Source organism: Lepidochelys kempii, chromosome 8, assembly GCF_965140265.1.
Source record: "Lepidochelys kempii isolate rLepKem1 chromosome 8, rLepKem1.hap2, whole genome shotgun sequence".
NCBI classification, from domain to species: domain Eukaryota; kingdom Metazoa; phylum Chordata; order Testudines; family Cheloniidae; genus Lepidochelys; species Lepidochelys kempii.
The window spans coordinates 55,798,188-55,820,687 of NC_133263.1; the positions used below are offsets into that span (position 1 = coordinate 55,798,188).

The 22,500-nt window shown below is 39.5% G+C and overlaps 1 protein-coding gene across 6 annotated transcripts in view; it reads left to right on the forward strand.

The window, feature by feature from the left end:
- The window catches only part of C8H1orf21 (chromosome 8 C1orf21 homolog), a 195,609-nt gene extending 175,016 nt beyond the window's left edge, over window positions 1-20,593 (forward strand). For 5 of the 6 annotated variants that reach the window (XM_073356659.1, XM_073356657.1, XM_073356656.1 and 2 more), the window contains 2 exons: window positions 7,707-7,767; window positions 19,835-20,593. In XM_073356659.1, the coding sequence (XP_073212760.1) occupies window positions 7,707-7,767; window positions 19,835-19,873 (100 nt within the window). In that variant the 3' untranslated portion in view covers window positions 19,874-20,593. Of the gene's footprint in view, window positions 1-7,706; window positions 7,768-19,607; window positions 19,694-19,834 lie in introns of those variants that run through there. The other variant, XM_073356662.1, reaches the window with a different exon arrangement.
- Window positions 20,594-22,500: the final 1,907 nt, after the last annotated feature.

The following is a 22,500-nucleotide window of genomic DNA, read 5'->3' on the forward strand; positions in this document are numbered from 1 at the left end:
GTGCAAATTATCACATCATATACCTTTCAAGAGAGTCCTTGAAATATAGGACAGCTTTTTTTTTTTTTTTAGTCTAGAAAACAGATATAAATGCAAAGAAATTCATTTGGGTGAGAGGGACAACTTGTACCCTTCAACAAGGCAGTACTGCAGAATTTTACTTCACTCAAAGCAGGCTCGTGGATGTAAAGACACGCTTGGGTACAGGAGCACAATGTAGCTCTTCCTCTCTGGCTGCCACTGCTAGCTGGTGGCTATCAGATGGGGTTAAAGGAAAAAAATTACTTTAGTCAGCCATCTGTTCAGCTGCATCTGAGGCAGGAAGAGATTACAGATTTATTTTCTGTGTAATTTGGTTGATCCTTTTTGTTTTCAAGGAGGAGTTTAAAAAGTTCCTACAGAAACCAGACTTACCAAAAGAAGTGTAACTAGATAAGATAATAAACAAGTTCTGTTGTCTTTCTACAAAAATAAATATACTGTTATTTCTTATAACATTAGGCTGTTCTGTAAAACCTGCACTATTTATCCAACATGACCAGATCTTGCCAACACTTACCCACTGACTGGCTTTACTTACAGAATTATTTCCACTGAATTTATGTATACATTTACACAGACATCTTTTCAGGTCTGGGTACCAACATATTAGCTAATCACTTGTTAAATATCAGTTTTTTGTTTTTGTTTTTTTAAATTTATAGATTTAGAAGCAGAAGTAAAACCTTAAAATATCCAACTTTTGATTACAATCGGGTGTTTGTGTATTGGATGGAGAGGGCTGTTCCACTTGAATATTCAAAAATAGTTAAATATTTTGTAAAATGTTTGTTTTTAAAAAAAGCCCAACTTGGACCAAATGTTATAAATTGAAACATAAATTGAAGATTTTTTAAAATTATTTGTTGAATTAAATGTACAAGTACAATCTTGGACATTCCTGCTACATCTAGCAGAACTTGGATTTTACAAGTTAAAGCCCAGATCTTGCGAAGACTTGCTCAGACATTTATCTTCTACATGTGTGATTAATTCCATTAAGTAACTGGAACTTCTCATGTGCATAAATCTCAGGATGGGGACCTTAGGAAGTATAATGAAAGAAATAATCTATTTTGTACTATTGTATCTAGCCATGGAATCCAGATTTTTGTAAAACATTATTTCTCCCTCTATCAACTCATTCCTAACTGGTGGCACACTATGGAATTTATAAAATGCATTCACATCAGGATAGTTTCAGATTTCCCTTGCTGTCTAACACATAAAATATCACAAGAAAAAAGATTATCCAGACATTTCCTTTTGTCAAAAGGATTTTCTTGAAGAGGTTTACCCAAGAGTACCATCTTAGATCCTTGGGTAGTTTTCATTCTCTTCCAGTAGTTCATTCATTCTTTGCTATATATATTCCCAGTATTATTGTAATTTTACACCATTCCAGAGAGTATCTATTATGTCAGCATTTTCTGTATTGCATCTCCAACGCGAGGGCAATTTTACTGCCAAGTTATGCACTTCTGAAGATAATGGTTTATTACAGTGACAGTTCATACAGACTTTTAATGATAGAAGTATTCTAATAAACTATTTTGAATGATCTTTTTACCCACATAGCAGTAGATAATTTTTTTCCTGTAATTAAATAGTCGTCCTGAAAATTACATCTTTGGTAGGCCCTGAAAGTCTCTTCTTATTGTGTTGGAAGCTGGCACTCTGAGAGTTGTGGAGGCAGACGTGAATTTCAAATGCTCTTTCCTCCTAAGAAAATGTAGTATAACTAGGCTGTCGTGGGTGTTTGCTCATTCTGGTTGTCTCTATCATACTTTGCACGTCAATTGGGTTATCTGCTGGAGCTAAATTGCTACGTTATCTTATAAATGATGTATCAGAGTTATGTTTCTGTCCACACCAACACACTGTGTGTGCTGTACCTCAAATAGAGAAATTAGTTTGTGACCTATATATGCCCTTACTGAAAACTGGTTGGCAAAGTAGTAAGCCTAATAGTTATAGAAAGCAGATTTGAAGTAATGACATGAACAAACTGTTTTCTTTGGTTCTAAAACTTCGATTATATTCACTTTTTTAAATCCACTCTTTAAAATTCATTCTTGATTAAGTTTCAGAGTAACAGCCGTGTTAGTCTGTATTTGCAAAAAGAAAAGGAGTACTTGTGGCACCTTAGAGACTAACCAATTTATTTGAGCATGAGCTTTCGTGAGCTACAGCTCACTTCATCGGATGCATACCGTGGAAACTGCAGCAGACTTTATATACACACAGAGAATATGAAACAATACCTCCTCCCACCCCACTGTCCTGCTGGTAGTAGCTTATCTAAAGTGATCATCAAGTTGGGCCATTTCCAGCACAAATCCAGGTTTTCTCACCCTCCACCCCCCCACACACACAAATTCACTCTCCTGCTGGTAATAGCCCATCCAAAGTGACAACTCTCTACACAATGTGCATGATAATCAAGTTGGGCCATTTCCTGCACAAATCCAGGTTCTCTCACCCCCTCACCCCCCTCCAAAAAACACACACACAAACTCACTATCCTGCTGGTAATAGCTCATCCAAAGTGACCACTCTCCCTACAATGTGCATGATAATCAAGGTGGGCCATTTCCAGCACAAATTCAGGTTTTCTCACCCCCACCCCCACCCCCATACACACACAAACTCACTCTCCTGCAGGAGATAATGTGCATGATAATCAAGGCCCACCTTGATTATCATGCACATTGTAGGGAGAGCGGTCACTTTGGATGAGCTATTACCAGCAGGATAGTGAGTTTGTGTGTGTCTTTTTTGGAGGGGGGTGAGGGGGTGAGAGAACCTGGATTTGTGCAGGAAATGGCCCAACTTGATTATCATGCACATTGTGTAGAGAGTTGTCACTTTGGATGGGCTATTACCAGCAGGAGAGTGAATTTGTGTGTGTGGAGGGTGAGAAAACCTGGATTTGTGCTGGAAATGGCCCAACTTGATGATCACTTTAGATAAGCTATTACCAGCAGGACAGTGGGGTGGGAGGAGGTATTGTTTCATATTCTCTGTGTGTATATAAAGTCTGCTGCAGTTTCCACGGTATGCGTCCGATGAAGTGAGCTGTAGCTCACAAAAGCTCATGCTCAAATAAATTGGTTAGTCTCTAAGGTGCCACAAGTACTCCTTTTCTTTTTATTCTTGATTAATAAATTGACTTAGATTGTAATTTAACTTCCAGCTTTCCCTCTAAGAACTTCCCTTTGAAACGTATTTTTCATTCAAGGTCCCAGCATGAGCAGAGCACTGTATATGCTCATCCTGATAGCAGATACGGCATACATGCATGGCTTTGTTAGACCATGTCATTGGGATTTGAGTGGGATATTAACTTGTTACAGCTCAAAGGATCATACTGAAAAAGTCAAACCTCGGGACAATCTGGGAGTTGAATTTAACAAGCCGAATCAGCTTTTCATATTATTTAAATAGTGGCATTATCAAACTCCAGTTTCTCTTTAACTGTCTGATACCGTCGTTAAGATCTGCACCCCTTTTCCATTTCTCACTCTTCCTTTATGCTTTGTTCAATACCTGGCATTCCTGCCCTATGCTAATGTGCCAGACACCCCACCAGACCTTCTTTTCATTCAAATCCCACCTGGAAACTCACTTTCCTGTGAGCGCTACAAATAGGCTACCCACATCACTAAAAATGCTCTCATCACCCAATACTTTGTTGTTAAAAGAACAGGAGTACTTGTGGCACCTTAGAGACTAACAAATTTATTAGAGCATAAGCTTTCATGATCCACTTCAAGAAGAAAGATATATACATACAGATAAGTTGGAAGTTGCCACACAAACTGTAGAGGCTAATTAGTTAAGATGAGCTATAATCAGCAGGAGAAAAAAAAACTTTTGTAGTGATAGTCAAGATGGCCCTTCTATGCATCTGATGAAGTGGGCTGTAGCCCACGAAAGCTTATGCTCTAATAAATTTGTTCGTCTCTAAGGTGCCCCAAGTATTCCTGTTCTTTTTGCAGATACAGACTAACACGGCTTCTACTCTGAAACCTGCCATTTAGACAGTTGACAAGAAGGTGTGAGGATACTTAACTTTAGGGAAATAGATTCAATATGTGTAATGACCCAGCCACTCCCAGTCTATATTCAAACCCAAGTTAATGGTATCTAGTTTGCATATTAATTCAAGCTCAGCAGTTTCTCATTGGAGTCTGTTTTTGAAGCTTTTCTTTTACAAAATTGCCACCCTTAAGTCTTTTACTGAGTGGCCAAAGAGATTGAAGTGTTCTCCTACCGGTTTTTGAATGTTATGATTCCTGTTGTCAGATTTGTGTCCATTTATTCTTTTGCGTAAAGACTGTACGGTTTGGCCAATGTACATAGCAGAGGGGCATTTCTGACACATGATGACGTATATCACATTGGTAGATGTGCAGGTGAATGAGGCCCTGATGGCGTGGCTAATGTGATTAGGTCCTGTGATGGTGTCACTTGAATAACTATGTGGACAGAGTTGGCATCGGGCTTTGTTGCAAGGATAGGTTCTTGGGTTAGTGTGTTTGTTGTGTGGTTGCTGGAGAGTATTTGCTTCATGTTGGGGGGCTGTCTGTAAGCAAGGACTGGTCTGTCTCCCAAGATCTGTGAGAGTGAGGGATCATTTTTCAGGATAGGTTTTAAATCTTTGATGATGCACTGGAGAGGATTTAGTTGGGGGCTGAAGGTGACAGCTAGTGGTGTTCTGTTATTTCCTTTGTTGGGCCTGTCCTGTAGTAGGTGACTTCTGGGTACTCTTCTGGCTCTGTCAATCTGTTTTTTCACTTCAGCAGGTGGGTATTGTAGTTTTAAGAGTGCTTGATAGAGATCTTGTAGGTGTTTGTCTCTGTCTGAGGGATTGGAGCAAATGCAGTTGTATCTTAGAGCTTGACTGTAGACAATAGATCATGTGGCGTGTCCTGGATGGAAGCTGGAGGCATGTAGGTAAGTATAGCAGTCAGTAGGTTTCTGGTGTAGGATGGTGTTTATGTGATCATCGCTTATTAGTACAGTAGTGTCCAGGAAATGGACCGCTTTTGTGGATTGGTCTAGGCCGAGGTTGATGGTGGGATGGAAATTGTTGAAATCATGGTGCAATTCCTCAAGGGCTTCTTTTCCATGGGTCCAGATGATGAAAATGTCATCAAAGTAGCGCAAGTAGAGTAAGGGCGTTAGGGGACGAGAGCTAAGGAAGCATTGTTCTAAGTCAGCCATAAAAATGTTGGCATACTGTGGAGCCATGCGGGTACCTATAGCAGTGCTGCTGGTTTGAAGGTATACATTGTCCCCAAATGTGAAATAGTTATGGGTGAGGACAAAGTCACAAAGTTCAGCCACCAGGTTTGCCGTGACATTATCGGGGATACTGTTCCTGATGGCTTGTATGCCATCTTTCTGTGGAATGTTGGTGTAGAGGGCTTCTACATCCATAGCGGCCAGGATGGTGTTTTCCGATGGATTGTAGTTTCCTCAGGAAGTCAGTGGTGTCTCGAAGATAACTGGGAGTGCTGGTAGCGTAGGGCCTGAGGAGAGAGTCCACATAGCCAGACAATCCTGCTGTCAGGGTGCCAATCCCTGAGATGATGGGGCGTCCAGGATTCCCAGGTTTACGGATCTTGGGAAGCAGATAGAATACCCCTGGTCGGGGTTCTAGGCATATGTCTGCACAGATCTGTTCCTGTGCTTTTTCAGGGAGTTTCTTGAGCAGATGGTGCAGTTTCTTTTGGTAATCCTCAGTGGGATCAGAGGATAATGGCCAGTAGAATGTGGAGTTAGAGAGCTGCCTAGCAGCCTCTTGTTCATATTCCAACTTATTCATGATGACGACAACACCTCCTTTGTCAGCCTTTTTGATTATGATATCAGAGTTTTTCCTGAAGCTGTTGATGGCGTTGTGTTTAGCATGGCTGAAGTTATGGGCAAGTGATGCTACTTTTCCACAATTTCAGCCCGTGCACATCGACGGAAGCAATCTATGTAGAAGTCCAGTCTGTTTCGACCTTCAGGAGGAGTCCACGCAGAATCCTTCTTTTTGTAGTGGTGGTAGGAAGGATTCTATGGGTTAGTATGTTGTTCAGAGGTGTGTTGGAAATATTCTTTGAGTCAGAGACGTCGAAAGTAGGATTCTAGGTCACCACAGAACTGTATCATGTTTCTGGGCCTGGAGGGACAAAAGGAGAAGGCCCCAAGATAGGACAGACTCTTCTGCCGGGCTAAGAATATAGCTGGAAGGATTAACAATATTGTTGGGTGGGTTAAGGGAACTACTGTTGTGGCTCCTTGTGGAATGTAGCAGTTTAGATAGTTTAGTGTCCTTTTTCTTTTGTAGAGAAGCAAAGTTTGTGTTGTAAATGGCTTGTCTAGTTTTTGTAAAAACTATCCATGAGGAAGTTTGTGTGGAAGGTTGGTTTTTTGTGAGAGTATCCAGTTTTGAGAGCTCATTCTTAATCTTTCCCTGTTTGCTGTATAGGATGTTGATAAGGTGGTTTTGCAGTTTCTTTGAGAGTGTGTGGCACAATCTCTCAGCATAGTCTGTGTGATATGTAGATTGTAATGGATTTTTTACCTTTAGTCCTGTTGATATGATGTCCATCTGTTTGCATTTGGAAAGGAGGATGATGTTTCTCTGTATCTGTACGAGTTTTTTCATGAAGTTTATGGATTGTTGTTGTTTTTAAAAGACCTTCTAAGCACCATCCTCTGAATGTCCCTGTCCTTTTTTTGTGTCTGACCTTTCTGTATTTTTAGATTGTAAGCTCCCCTTGGGGCAAGACCTGTCTGTTGTCTTTTGTGTCTTGTTCCATACAAGCACGCTGTCAGCGCTTTACAGATAACTAATAATAGTATTTTCCAATGCTGCACACTAATGCAAAACACAGTTTCACTAAAATGTGAGCCTCCTGGTGCTGCAGAGTTAATGGAAGTAAATGATCTGAGTGTCAGAGCAGTGAAACCCCCGTCTCGGGATTAAAAAAAAAAGAGTTGTGCAACAGATTCCTGACTATTTAACATGGAGCTTGACTGTGGTAAGACTGTGCTCTACAAAAGGACCTTTCAGGGTAAGGTTATAAAATGGGCTTTAGTTTCACATTGTAGGCCTCTGATTAGTGTGATGATGCACTCTGCAATCTTAGAAATCTTCAGTTTCAACACAGAGGGGTCTGTCAATACTTGGCTAGCTCAGCCTCCGCCTCTGGAGTATGTAGCTGAATATTAAGTTCCTGCAGTCTGTCTAACAAAAAGAAAAGATGCTGAAGGAGTTAATTCTCCTCTTGATATGCACACAATTCCTAATAGCATTCCTGGGAATAACAGGCATACATTGAGCCAAATCCTCCACTCCTTGGATAGGCAAAACTTGCTATCAGTTAATGGGAGTTTCATCTGATCTAAAGAACTCTCACTCAGTACTCTCACTGGGCCCTTAGACAGCTTCTGACAGAATCATATACAGCTTTGGAGTAGGGAGGTTTCCAGTGTTCTATATGATATTTGATGTTACTGTCATTTTTGGCATAAGCAGAAAGTGCATCTCTTTCCAAGTGGTAATCCTGAGTCTGAGATTGGATCTCTAAATAATTTTGGAATACTGTATTAATTTGAAAATAGATAAATCTGTGCCTACATAGACACTCTTCCCTCATGTCTTTCAGCATGCACATCTCTGAAAGCCAACAGGAATTCTTCAGAATGCTAGATGAGAAAATTGAAAAGGTAAGAATCAAATAAATAAATGTTTTTGTGTGATAACTACAGAGTACAATATATGACTGACATACGGGCATCCTAGCCACATAGAAGGAGGAAATCAGCCACAGTATATTTAATATTCCATGCTTTACCAGTCCTAGATGATACATCAGTTTCAACTTAAAGCAGCCACTTGTTGGCATAAACCAGTATTGGGGGTTAGTTGTCTCAATGACGCTTTTGTGTGCAGGAGAGATGAGAAAGTGGCAGGGCAAGAGGTTACAGAGTGAGAACAGCGTGGGAAGGAAACCTAATTTTGGAAAGGTATCCAAACCCATCATGAATGGCAAATTTAAAGTTAGCCCAAGCATTAAGGGAGGGCTTGGATCAATTAATAAACAGAATTGCAAAGCAGGTTTTTAAACCTCCTATGATTTTTATACCCTCTGGTATTGAAGTTTTGTTTCATCTTTTTTTGCAGGGGGGGATTTGAAATTTAATCCTACTGTCAGAATTATCAACCATCATTTACAGATTTTTCTTGAAATAATGCTGATAGTCTCAGTTTATTTATTGACTGGCCTTTTCAAATTAAGCAGCCTTGCAAAAAGCCATGAATACAGACTGCAGATATGAGCATCTCTGCAACAGACCTGCACTGAATAGAGATAACAATACTAGAGATTTTTCAGAGCAGTGTAGGAGATTTAGGCACATTAATCCTCCTAGCCTGTTTTGCAAATCTCAAAGAATATTTTTATAGCAACTTTCATTTGAGAATCTCAGAGCACTTTACACACCTTTATTAACGAAACCTCACCGCATCCCTGTAATGTATTACTACCAGTAGGAAACTGAGGCATTAGAAGCTAAATGACTTATCCAGGACACTCAGCAGGTCAGTGACAAGTTCAGGAGCCAGAAGTCCTCTCTCCCTTTCCCCTGCTATAATCACTAGCTGATACTCTCTCATGAATGCGCATTTTAGGCTTAATTTGGGGTGAGGTGTATCATATAATATAATCTTTCTACTTTCAGAAGCCCGCTGAAACAGAATTAAGTATACTTAAAAATTGTGGTGGTGTGTTAGAGAATGGGAGGGTACTGAATACAGCTCTCCAGACACCAGTTTTTGCTCTGCAACTTTTCATATATGGAAAACAGATTCTGTGAGTTTTTTACAAGAACTGGCATATTGGTTGATTGTGAGCTTCTGCCATTTCTGCCAGTGATCACAGTACTTTTGAAAACTGGCTACATGTCTAACTAAGCAAATCACATATTTGTCTCAGGCAACTAATGTGTTCTTTATTCCATGAAAAATCACATTTTATTTTGGTGAAAGGGAAAATTTAGAGGAACTGCAACTATTTCACTCTATGAGACACCAACAAATAGACCAGGGGTAGGCAACCAATGGCACGTGTGCCAAACGCAGCACATGAGCTGATTTTCAGTGGCACTCACACTGCCCGGGTCCTGGTCACCGGTCCCCAGGGCTCTGCATTTTAATTTAATCTTAAATGAAGCGTCTTAAACATTTTAAAAACCTTATTTACTTTACATACAACAATAGTTTAGTTATATAATCTATAGACTTATAGAAAGAGACCTTCTAAAAATGTTAAAATGTATTACTGGCACGTGAAACCTTAAATTAGAGTAAATAAATGAAGACTCGGCACACCACTTCTGAAAGGTTGCTGATCCCTGAAATAGACATTATTGTGTATTAAAGAGCCTTTTTTAAATTCTTAGAGCTGAATTGTTAATTTGGAAGGGGAAAAAAAGGTTTGGCCTTGAGAGAAGCAACATAAGGTACTTTCAGCTGAGTAGAATTAACTCTGTGCTCCCTTTACGCCAAATGATTCCACTGTGACAATTCTACACTTTTTTTTTTTTTTATTTAGTTGGAGGATTATTTCCTTAAATGCAATAGTCCAGCCTGAAGTCTGGCTCTTTAATCTTCTGATTTGGAAAGATGACAGGTAAAGCGTTACACCAGAAAAGGTGCAATTTTTGTGACTGGACTATTTGACAGAAGAGTTCTCTGAACAAAGTAGTGTTTATAGGTTCATTATAAGTGCTTTATCATCTCAGTACTCTACTGTTTCCTGAATATTTAATCAAACAAGGAGCATGGTTTTATTTTAATCTGTGACATACCCCATCAAGGATTGAAAAATAAACTGTCCTGTTCATCCACATTGCAGCTGCTTCTAGCCCTGATAAGCATGTTGACCTAATAAATATTTAAACACTTATTGCTTGTAGTTTATGATCCTTCATAATATTAAAATTTGGCAGTTAAACAGTAGATACACCTTTTAAAATGTCCTTTACTACAGTATCTTCCCTACAGAGTGAACTCATTCCAATGAATTTGTCTGTGTGTGGGTTCATGTTGTTCTTCATTTGATGGATTTGTTTCAGGAGAACAATAGACACAATTCACCAGACAAAGAACTTAGAAGGGGGTTGTTGACTCTTTGTTCTCTCTGATGGGCAGAATCATCTTCTCATACCTTTATGGATGTCTCCAGTGCTCCTGATAGTAATTTATTATCCCAAGGGCCAGGAAATCATTTATAGGACAGAAGTTACAATTTTATTTGGTAAAACTGAATAAAGAAGATTCTCTCTTGCTTTTCAAACCAGTGACAACTCAAGAAGACTGGCAGGGATTACTGTACAGCGGAACCCTATATTTGTGTTTTTGAGGAGTTCATTGGTCTGAGGAAATGCTCTTTCAATTTTTACTCTTCTTTAAAAGACCTTTTGTTTTTAGTAAATATTTGTCAGAAATGTAGTTTTCTGAGTATCTGCCAACAATGCAAAATGGATGGGAAAATAAGATGATGGAAAAAAAAGATTGGTTTTGTTATATAGCACTTTCAGTCCATTTTAAAGGAAAATACAGGACAATAATAAAACATGCAATTAAAAGAAACTGAAAAAAATGTTATAAATCTGATTTGAAAAATACTGAGTGAATTACTTGACTATGTTTGAAGTGGACCAGCATGCCACGAAATTGAACTGTGAGGAGGCACTGGGATTGGCCCATAGGAGGGTTATGGTGGGCTCTAATAATGGGGGTTGGCTCCCAATCATAGGAATCCCCAAACGCCCCCACCCTTTCACTCCTTCACTGAACACCTCTTTTTAAGTCCTTTTCCAAGCCATTTATCTGGTCACTGTAAACCTTTTCTAGCCTGCTCTGTGCAAAAGGGAGGGCTAAGGCACAGGGCTGCCCCTTTTAAACCTCTCATTCCCAGGGGATGAGTCAGCGAACACGCTGACCCTTTTGCAGTAGCTGACTCCACCCCCACCCCCCTTTTGCAGTAGCTGACTCCACCCCCGCTTAAAGGTGCAGGGCAGTCAGTCTTGTTACAAAATGCAGTGAAAGTTCCATCTCCACTACAAAACTAAGTCATGACGTAACTGCATTCCCGGACACCCTTGTATTTGTAGTGGAGACAGGGATGGAGATTGGAATTATCTAAGACTGCTAATCGAACCTATAAAGTGAATAATTTTAAATAAGATAATACCTCTGAACTTAAATGTAAACCCGTAAGGCTGTTGGTCAGCTAATGCAGTTGAGTAAATAACCCAGATGTTATAATGTGAACACTATGAAGAATGGAGGAAGTTAAACATGTATTTTAAACTGCGTGGGGAGAAGAAAGAAGATGACAACTGAATGAGTAGGAAGACTGGTTAAAACAGTAATGCTGCAATCCAAACATGAAATTACAAGAGCAAGGACTGATGTTTTAACAGCTGAAAGTATGAAATATTTGTCAATCCCTGAGGTCAAACAAATGGCAGTGAGAGATAACTTAGAGAACCAGTATAAGCTGGAATGTGGGAAGAGTCAATGTCAAAAAACCAATACCCAAGATCCTGGGGGAACACTAGGACAATAGAGCTATACTTGGTACTGGGACAGTAGAGCTGAATTAACTTCCACAAAATGTGACCCAAAGGTAGAGCACAGACTGTCATTCCCAACAACAAAAGTGTCTGTTGGAGCTCAGTGTAAAATATATATCTATATAATTTTAAAAAAACCCACCATTGTGAGGCATCCAGATGGAGACATCTGTTATTTCTCTGAGTATCTGTCCTTGGTAGAAAAGACTGAAGAGGAATCATAGAAATGGATATCAGTGTAGTTATGATGATGAAAACCATCTGACTCAGAACACCCGAGGAGTAAGTAAATATTAAATGAAGAAAGCAAAGGACCCAGTACTGAATTCTGAGTTATATCAACACATTTAGAGCATACCATCAAAAGCCTGAGCCATTTGTTGTGGCTGCATCCTGGGTCTCACTAGGTTCAATGGGAGTTATGCCAGTAACTTCAGTGGCACCAGAATTTGGTCCTTGATTCAGAAAAAAATGAAAGGTATACAGTGGAAATCAAACAAGCATTAAGCCATGTGGAAACTTCAGGATGATAAGCACTGAAATAGTGTTGAATGATCCATAGTACTGGAAACAGTTTAACTGACAACAGATCATTAAGCAATTCTAGTGGTGCTTTTTTAGTAGAGCAGCAGAATGAAAAAAATCCCTCAGCTCATGCAGTTGAAGTTAATTTTAACTATTTAGTAAACAGAGTTCAGGGGATTCCGTGACAATGGTTTCCCCTGCTGTGAGCATAGAAATCTAGAGAAAGCAATAGTGCCATGGGACTTGCTCAGCCCTGTGGTACTCTGGTTGGACCACCGTAGAGCAGGTACACCAGATAGTGGCTTCAGTTCCTGCTTGATGCAAATACTAGATACATAAAGTAGCCAGTGAGGAAGAACAGTAAGGGGAATAGGGAGTCGGCAGGTGCAGAAAAGCAAGGCCTGAGAGAAGGTTGGGTCAGAAATACTCCTACTGGCTGCTAGTAGCTGCAGTCCGTGTCTCATGAAATTTTCATGCAGGCATGGAACTACTGTGAATGTAGTCACAGGCTTTAAAATATGACACACACATACAAGGAGTTCAAAAACAAAGGGAAGAAGTGAGAGAGAATGAGAGGCAGATAGTTAACAATAGCTTAATCCAGTGACAGCACTTGTTAAAAGTGCTCACCAAAGCATGCCTGAAATCACATAAAAACTTCCCATTGGAGAGTGAAGAATTTATAATAGCATCAGTTAAGCCTGAGGAAAGAACCTCTGGAGTAAATTAGAGGGAATTGGGTCAGAGGGACAAGTAATTAGCTTGACCTTAGAAATCAAGGCATAAATATTATCTTCAGAAACCCAAGATAGGGAAAGCAACAAAAGAGAAGAGAATAAAAAGAAGAGCAATACTCAGAGTCATTATAGACAGATGATGGTTTTCTGAAGCTGATTAATTTTGTTAGAGAGAGAATACAGCAGAATCAACCAGAGCAATTTTAAACATATGCCTGAAGAGGAGTTGGGGGTGAAATTTAAATGATCTCAAAATTGTCACAGAAATGGGCATTGGCTGCAACATTGTGTTATTGTTGAGATGTTAAATGGCCATTTTTTAAATGGCACCCACTGTAAAACCTCCAAGGAAAATAGAGATATATTCTTGTAGGAGGCAGAGACTCCCTGTACAAACACACAGTTTTGATGCAGAATAATTTTGATGCAATATCCTCAGGTGTCACTCAGTATAATGAAGCAGGTACCTCAGCTCATGCTGTTCTGAGATGAATCAGGGTTGTAAAAATGCATGTGATGGAGCAATGCAAGGAGCAAAATTATATTTGAATTAACAAAGAATTGCTGTGAAGCACAACATGGTAATCAAGATCACTCAGAGCTGGTGATGAAGAAAAAAATTTTCATATTCTGCTTAAAAAATATTCCAATCTGTGCTCCCCCATAATCCAGCATATAACTGAACAGGAAAGAGAAACCCAAAATTTACTTGGGTCCTGTTCCTACAAAGGTTTTAGGACACATGTTTATCTTTACTGAGTAATCCCTTTAGCGCCAGTAGGACTAGTCACAGTACAAAGTTAACCATGTGCCATAAGTCTTTGCACGCTCGGGGCTTTAGATTGCCAATTTTTTGGAACAGGGACTATCTTCTTATTATGGATGTGCATGTGCTTCTAGTACAATGGGGCCTTGATCCCTATCTGGGGTTCATAGGTGCTACCACAGTGCAATTATTATATAATCATAATGATGATTTAAAAAAGGATCGGAAGTGGAATATATTCAGAATTGCCCTAATTAAAGTGTTTGGTGGTAAAAGACAAATCCTGACAAATGGCCATCAAGCATTACTATTTTAACCAGATTCTGAAAAATGATTGTTTTACCCTAGCATCACAAGTATGAAGCATAGAAATTAAAATGAGAAACCAAATTATCTTCATTATAGTCAATATTTTATTTATAAATTATTATTGTTTCTATCTCAATCTGTAGGCACATTTAACATCCTCCTAGAGCAAAAACATCAATGCTATGAGATATAATTACATACCTAACAACTAATGTCTGGTCTGTGCTGGGGATTTTTTTCACCAATTGTAGTTTCATCAATATAAAACCTTAGTGCAGACTAGGGCAAATCACTTCTTATACCAGTGTGAGATACCTACACTACACGTTTGTTATATCAGTGTAACTACTCTCGTTCAGAAAACTTAGAGTGTAAACAATTTCTAGAGCTGACTTTTTCATTGAAGACCTAACATTTTAGAGAGAAGCAGTAGAGGATTTTACAGTTCCACAATATTTTTAAAGCCTTTGTTCCCTCATTTTGGTATATAACTGATTAAATAATGACACATTTTCTGTTGCCACTTGACTTCGGCCCTGCTCCAAAAGGAGTTAACATCCTGTTGTTGAATCTTTTAATATCTTCTGAACACACACTTTTATTTATACATGTGAATCTTTTGTTCCCTTTCCACTTAAATAAATATTTTATAAGTGACTTTGTTGCTCTTAAGAAATGCCAGATTGACAGCCCTAGACATTGAAGACCTCTCTCCACAAAACACACTTACAAGGCAGACTTCTGCACAGTGCTACAGCAATGTGCTTCACCCCAATCTAGAGGAATCACCTTTGGGATTCGAGGGAAGCTAGGTCTCTCTAAGAATTCAATCTTTGTCTTCTCTGCTGAAGACTGCCCACAATGGAACTGTTCTCAACAGTGTTTTTTGATGTTTATACCTGTGCATTGGGAATTGGATTTAAGACCATCAACTTCCATTGGCATAGGCCACCAAACAGTCATTCTATGGTAATGACTCAGTAGATCTCATTAGTAAAACTGTGGGCATAATACCCAATCGGCAACATAAAGCAGTCTCTTGTACGGTGTGTAAAGCGTGCCATTAGAAATAAGGAATTTGCTAACTGAAACATATGTGAGTGCAGGAGTTTTAGACTAAAACTCATTAGTAAAATGGATTGCTCTTAATGCATCCATTGATTTACCTTACAAGAATAAGAAATGAAAAAATTAACTCAGTGTACATTTATTTTGTGCCTCCTCTTAGCAATTTCTTCCCACCCTTTCATGAACACTGTAAACAAAAACAGATTGATGAAAAGAGTTCCCACCGTAAGAACCACTTTAATATTTCCCAGCTTTGGGATCTATTCTGAAAGAGGCCACTATGTAGAGCCAGCCCTTTTAGTGATAGCAGAAGAAAGGACTGTTTGGTGCAATTCATTTCACCCCATCAGGCCAGCAGTCCTCTTCCTCCTTCCCCTTTATTTGCTTTGGGTTCAAGCTAAAGGATTCTGGTGCCAAACTTTGGAGTGATAGTGGAAGCAGTGTCTCCTTAGATACCCTTTTTTGTTTTTCTGTGTAGAACTCTGTCAGCTGCACAAAAAGCTGTTTAACTGAGAAGGCTTCAGTGTTCCTGCCATGAGAATTTATCAGTCTGTCATCTAGAACAACAGAATGAAGTTTTTTTGTGTATAAAGGATATCATAAAACATACAGAATACTTGCAGTTTCAAGATGCAGCAAAAAGGGGGGGAGGGGAACCCAGCTACTAACTTTTTATTATCCCCTGCATGTGAGCTGTTGAAGAGAGCTGCATGCCATCTCTTTTTTCCCCTTACACTCACAGACTTGTATTAAAGTATTTTTGTGGTGCAGGTGATCCTAGAAAAATAGGAACTGAGAGGCCAAAAAAGTGGTGTATACTGGAAATTACCTGGACTATTTTTTCCCTCCTCTTATATTTTTACTTGATTTGATAATCTTTAGTGGGAGCATTTTAAAACTTCTGCTAATTATATTAAACTGGCTATCATAATTATAAGAATGTTACCCCTTTTGACCCAAGCAGTTAGCCAATATTCAGGGTCTTGTGAGTTGTTCCGGTTAGAAAGAGAGATGGATTTCATCCAGTGTATTTACAAATAGTGCACACAAAGTTCTGTTTCCCTGAGTACAGTAGGAATCGAACAGCAGGAGATATTGTGTCAGGAAACTATTCCAAGCCTCCTTTTCTAGCCAATTCTCAGACCAGAAAACTCTGTGTCTCAGTCTATTTGTACACAGCAAATGAAGGTGTGATCGTAGTGTGGGTAGGCAGTGCAGGCTAGTCACCTGAGTACAAGCTTGCTGGAGACCATGGGTATGTAGTCAGGCAGCAAGCCCACCTGTGCTATAATCATACCTTCCTTTGCTGTGTAGATATATCCTTAGCTTTGTCCCAGGGTAACACTGCAGGTGCTTCTCTGGCTGCTCTTGGCTTTCTGTTATCATCTCTGGCTGCTTCTGTGATCTTTCTGTCAGCTTCTCTCACAATCACACACCCCCCCATCAAACAATACCTAGCTCTCTGCATTTGCATTCAGACACTAGTGAAATCCCTCTGCCTGTATAGCTCAACTCCTGACCAACCTCGCATGTGGCCTGGCACTTTGGCTGGTGGCTCTTAGTGTTTCATCTATCTTACTCCAAAAGGAGCATAACTGCTTCTTGCATTTGTCCTGAATGAAGGGTGGCTGTCACACACACCAGCTTCAAGGAAGAGTCACCTCTTTCTTTCCAAAAAGAAAAGGAGTACTTGTGGCACCTTAGAGACTAACCAATTTATTAGAGCATAAGCTTTCGTGAGCTACAGCTCACTTCATCAGATGCATATCGTGGAAACTGCAGCAGACTTTATATATACACAGAGAATATGAAACAATACCTCCTCCCACCCCACTGTCCTGCTGGTAATAGCTTATCTAAAGTGATCATCAGGTGGGCCATTTCCAGCACAAATCCAGGTTTTCTCACCCTCCACCCCCCCACACAAATTCACTTTCCTGCTGGTGATAGCCCATCCAAAGTGACAACTCTTTACACAATGTGCATGACAATCAAGTTGGGCTATTTCCTGCACAAATCCAGGTTTTCTCACATCCCCCCAACCCCCATACACACACAAACTCATTTGCGAATACAGACTAACACGGCTGTTACTCTGAAACCTGTCATTATGCAAGGCACTGCATTTAGCCGTATGGAGTGGAAATCTATCAACTGCATGAAAAAACTTGTCTGCTGCAGTTTCCACGATATGCATCTGATGAAGTGAGCTGTAGCTCACGAAAGCTTATGCTCTAATAAATTGGTTAGTCTCTAAGGTGCCACAAGTACTCCTTTTCTTTTTGCGAATACAGACTAACACGGCTGTTACTCTGAAACCTGTCATTATGCAAGGCACTGCATTTAGCCGTATGGAGTGGAAATCTATCAACTGCATGAAAAAACTTGTCTGCTGCAGTTTCCACGATATGCATCTGATGAAGTGAGCTGTAGCTCACGAAAGCTTATGCTCTAATAAATTGGTTAGTCTCTAAGGTGCCACAAGTACTCCTTTTCTTTTTGCGAATACAGATTAACACGGCTGTTACTCTGAAACTCTTTCTTTCCCTCACTCCCCCTCGTCCCGGTATATCTGTCATTTTTCATTTTAAATGTAACAAGTAACTATCTGACTGTGGACTTGATCTTTGCAAAGCACTGAGCACAGTGGGTCCTTTCTAGGCCCATTAGGACTGCTTACACACTTGCAAATGTACTTAAGCACATGCTAAATTTTAACATGAGTAATACCATTGAGTTAAGTGGGACTACTCACTTGCTTAAAGTTAAGCATGTGTGGAAGTTTTTTGCTGCATCTGCAACAGAGTGCTCAGTGCTTTGCAAGGCTGAGCCCTGTGTGGTTTGTACAAGCAAAGAGTCACATTTGAATTGCCTTAAGCCATGTCTATCCTTGGAGCACTCACTATCACGGTGTAGCTATACCGGTATATTGTATTAGTGAAGCACTCCTCGTGTGGATACATCTTATGCTGGCAAAACCATGCTTTTGCTGGTGTGGCTTATTCCAGCCCCCTCAAGCAAAACAAGTTACCAATACAACTGCAACATCTACACTGCTGCCACCCCCAGCCTAATTGGTCATGGATCTCAACTCTTCACACCCCGACCAACAGAATTCTATAGCAGAGACCTGGCCTTAGTCTTAGGCTGTTTCTTCATTAGGGAAAAAAAGTGTGGTGTTAATTCAAGTTGGTGCACTTGAGGTAAAATATTGGCACAGACCAGGCAGTTTTCAGTCTAGTACTGGGTTAAAAACTAGTCTTTAACTGAACCTTCTAACTTGTGTGAAAACTACTAACTGGTTTGTCTTTAGTGGAAACCTTTATTACAAATAATTCAATTTTATCCCACCCTAAAGATATGGGGAGAGGGAGGGAGCCTATTACAAACTTAAGTAAATAAAACTGCTATTTGTCTTCAAACTAGACTGCCCCCTCTTCTTCTTGAGAGCTGGTGGGTCTGTTCAAGGCCATTCCTCCTCACTGCTCTATTTGAAGTTAAACTGAGAAATGAATCCATATTGCAATTTGAAGCTTTTTAATGTGAAAGCACTGGTGTGACGATGCAGTGCAGTGCTGAGATGGCTATTCATATTAATTCAAATAGGGCCTTGTTTTCGCTTTGTAACTCAATTAGTATGTTCGGCTGAAGTCTCCTCCTGCTAGTTGCTTTAAGGGATCATGTGTAAAATATCTACATATCACACTTCAGGGAAATGTGGGAAGTATCCCTGGTATTTAAGCCAGCACTTTCACTCCCTCTCTTTCAAGTGCGTTTGTTCCCTATGCAAGCTAATTGGAATCAGAAAGCTGACAGAATGCTTTAAAAGTAGATCAGGCATCTGAGCCGACTGCCACACCAGGCAATAATTACTTTAAAATGGAGTACTTGTGGCACCTTAGTGGTGAGGGTACTGCATTGCATAGACCTTGCACTAAGGGGAATACATTGTGTCTAACCCCTTCATGGTGGCACCGATTGAGTGAGGTTCTTTGCATCCTCAGTGCACCCATGCAGGGCTTGGCACAGTCTGGCCGTTGATGTAGAGTAGTTTTGTGGCATTAGAAGTGTTATAGCATTTATAAATCTTTCTGTATTTATACGGGTGAGATAGAATGGCAGTCTCTACTATGCAGTGCACTTTGGCCACTTGGAAAGTGTCTGTGTTGCTCAGCAGGCCTTTAGTTACATTGAAGAGTTTAATAAGGATACTAAGCGGAATCCCCTCAAGTATCAGTGATCTTGATGAACAGGGGAACTGTACTACTGGAAGTCTCATATTTCAGATGAGACATGAAATGTAACTCACCTGGTCAGTAAGGATTCTCTGAAACTTTTCACAAGCTTTAGGGTATTAATCTCATTGTCCTGGTTTAATTTCAATATGGATGTATTTTGCTCATATAAAAATCCCTTGTTGCTTTTAATAGATAAAGTATTCCTCTTCATTTTTCTGTTCCCAAAATGGTTGTCTTATTTTGCTTATACTATTATAATGGCTGCTGCCTTGCACTCCATAGGTTGCTGTATTCTAGTGGTGGATCTACATCTCTGCATCTATTTAGATGCATCTATGTGTAAACTATCTTTGTAAATCAGTGAATAGAATCCGCTGCGATATGTGGATGAAAGGTGTGTGTACTTCCCTGTAAACCTCAGTCATCTTACCCAATGTTTCCAATTACTTATTTGCTTTTCATTCTCTCTCTCTTGAATTGTTCATTTGTGTGTGTGTTTCTTTTTAAAGGGTCGTGATTACTGTTCAGAAGAGGAGGATATCACATAGTGCCAATTCTGCCAATCAAAACAGGAATACTACTGTGTAAATAGATTACAACCTGGTCAAAATCTTTTGGAAGTCTTCTAGAGTGAGCAGCACTACATAGCAAAAGAAGATCATTTCCACGTTGTATGCTCCATTCAATTACAGCGTTTTTTAAAACAACAGATAAGGAATATTGCTAAGAACTTGTATGGAACTGTGTTTGTTGCTGCTAGTTAAGTGAAAAGTTGCAACAAGTTTTATCTGTGTCCAGGTATGCAGGAAATCCTTAAATTTAATCTGAAAGATGCTGTTGATTTTACTAAGGTTGCTGGCCTATTTTCTTTCAGATGAGGTAGTGTTTTACAAAACTTCCATACTGAACATTCAAGCTTCTAAGAAATCCTCAAGCTGTTTGTCAGTCCACAGATGGGCTGGAGTGCTTAGTATTACTGGTGATTTCAGCCTTTGGAGATGGGATGTGTTTTGCCATGACAGGCCTTGTTTCTCTACTGGGAAGAAGTTGAGAAATTATTGTCCGTTAAAAGCATGTTATCACACAAATACTGGAAGTGATGCAGGAGCAGAAATTTGTATTTTAAAGGGGGAAAAGTTTCATTTAATAGGTATCTTAATCAAGGACTAAGCTTACCGTATTGGCTTTTCTGAACACAAATGGAAGTGTGATCACAATCATTTGAATCCCTTTTTTCTAAGAAAATAAACATTTACTGTTTTTATGTATTCTTGTCTTTTAACATTCATACAGTTCCACCCTTTATGAGTCTGGGGGACGTGGGAAGGCAAAGGCAGCCCTCTACAGTTACAACTCCAAGATGCTAACACTTTAAAGCACCTACGTGCCAATTTGGAATGTCTGTTGTGTGTTCTGTAGAGTTTATTTTTCCCTATTATGCAAGGGAGGATATTATCTTCTTACAGACAGATGTAATATTTTTAACAAATATTGTCAAGAGTAAAAATAATCCTAAAGGAGGGAAAAACACGTTTTGTATTTATTCTTTTAAAGTAGTTAGGTAACTGTGCCTGTCTTTATCTTTATATGGCAGTGTGTAACCGCAAAAGATGACCACACCAAGAAGAGATTGTTTTTGTCAATGTGATACCAGGACACAGAGGTTTCTGTATTAAGTTTGTTTCAGTGCTGTTTTGTTAGGTTATATATGTGGAACATACTGTGGATTTTGAGATCTAGTCAAGACAAGATTTTCCAATGACTACTGATTTTAGGTGCTTCCATTTTTGGGTGCCCAATTTGAGGCATCTTAAAGGGCCATTATTTTCAACTATTCATATTTGAAAATCATGTCTAAAGTTATGAACCCTGAGTATTGGCATTTGTGGAGGGTCAATGATTAAAGAGATCTCCAGCAACAGAATGCAGTGATGCTAAGGGTAGAGTTAACAATCAGTATGAAAAGGCTTTGTACTGTTTTGAAATTATGTCATAGTGGAGCAATTGATGCTATACTATTGCTTGAATGGTGTACAACTCGACCCTCAAACTTTTCCCTGCTCTCTCTCCCTCCCTCCCTCTCTCTCTCCCCACTTCCTCATTTTTCACCCAGACTTTTTCCGACTAGAGGGCAGAGATAAAAAGCAATGAGGTAGATTCACGTATTCCACCACATGTGCACTCTTGAATAGTCAACATAGTATATTAATACTTTTTACATTTCATCTTCACACAGGACTGGTTCTAGATGTGTACTGCAAGAGTAATATGTCAGGAGGCTTTAGCAAGACTGCTATATCAATCTGACGTTTTTCTTTTTTCTTTTTTTTTTTTTAAGTCCTAAATCCTGCCATCTGCTGAAGGCATCTCAGCCTGCTATCAACAGTACTGAGAGTTGAGTGCTCAGTACGTCACAGGATAGGGCACAAAGTTACCAAGAAGCAGCTAATATTTTTCAGGGTAAGATTCCAGGAACAACTGCCCTAACAGACAGGGATTCTACCAGATTGCATGGATTTTTATCTGCTTGTGGCTGAAACTTGCAGGAGAATTCCAGTTTCCCAGATCTTCATTCAGTTTTATCAACTGATTTTAACAATTTAATCTTATTTATTTTGTGGCATAGCATATCCCAAGCTGACCAGAAGCTACATTTTCTCATCTGTGGTCCAGGTGTCACATCATTTTTTATCAGGATTGTCCTGGTTTCTCCTGGAGTTGAAGCATGATAGAAACTGGTTTGTGTTCTCCTACACTGTGACTATGCCCCTGTAGTACTGAACTTATTTCATGAGTGGTGTCATCTCTCAGTAAGGTAGCCATCCGAATCAGGAATACTCATTTTAATTCCTTATACAACTCGGGGCCTGGTTTTGCAAGCCGTACTCATGCGAGCAATCCTTACAAGGTTAAATCTCAGTGGCTTCAAGAGAATTATGAAGGGTTGCAGGATTGAGCCCTTTCTTTTCAAATATAGTTAATATTTTCCATGTGATAAATGTTTCTTGCCATGCAAGTTCTGTGTTGAAAAACACATGTACAGCGGTCCTTAAATATATCAGCCTCCGTCAGTATGGAGTTACTTTCTGCATGCTAATACTAAATGTAAATAAAAATGTATAGTTGTTTATAATGCTAAAAACAAAGTTGGTTGCTGTTGTATACTGTTGTAAGT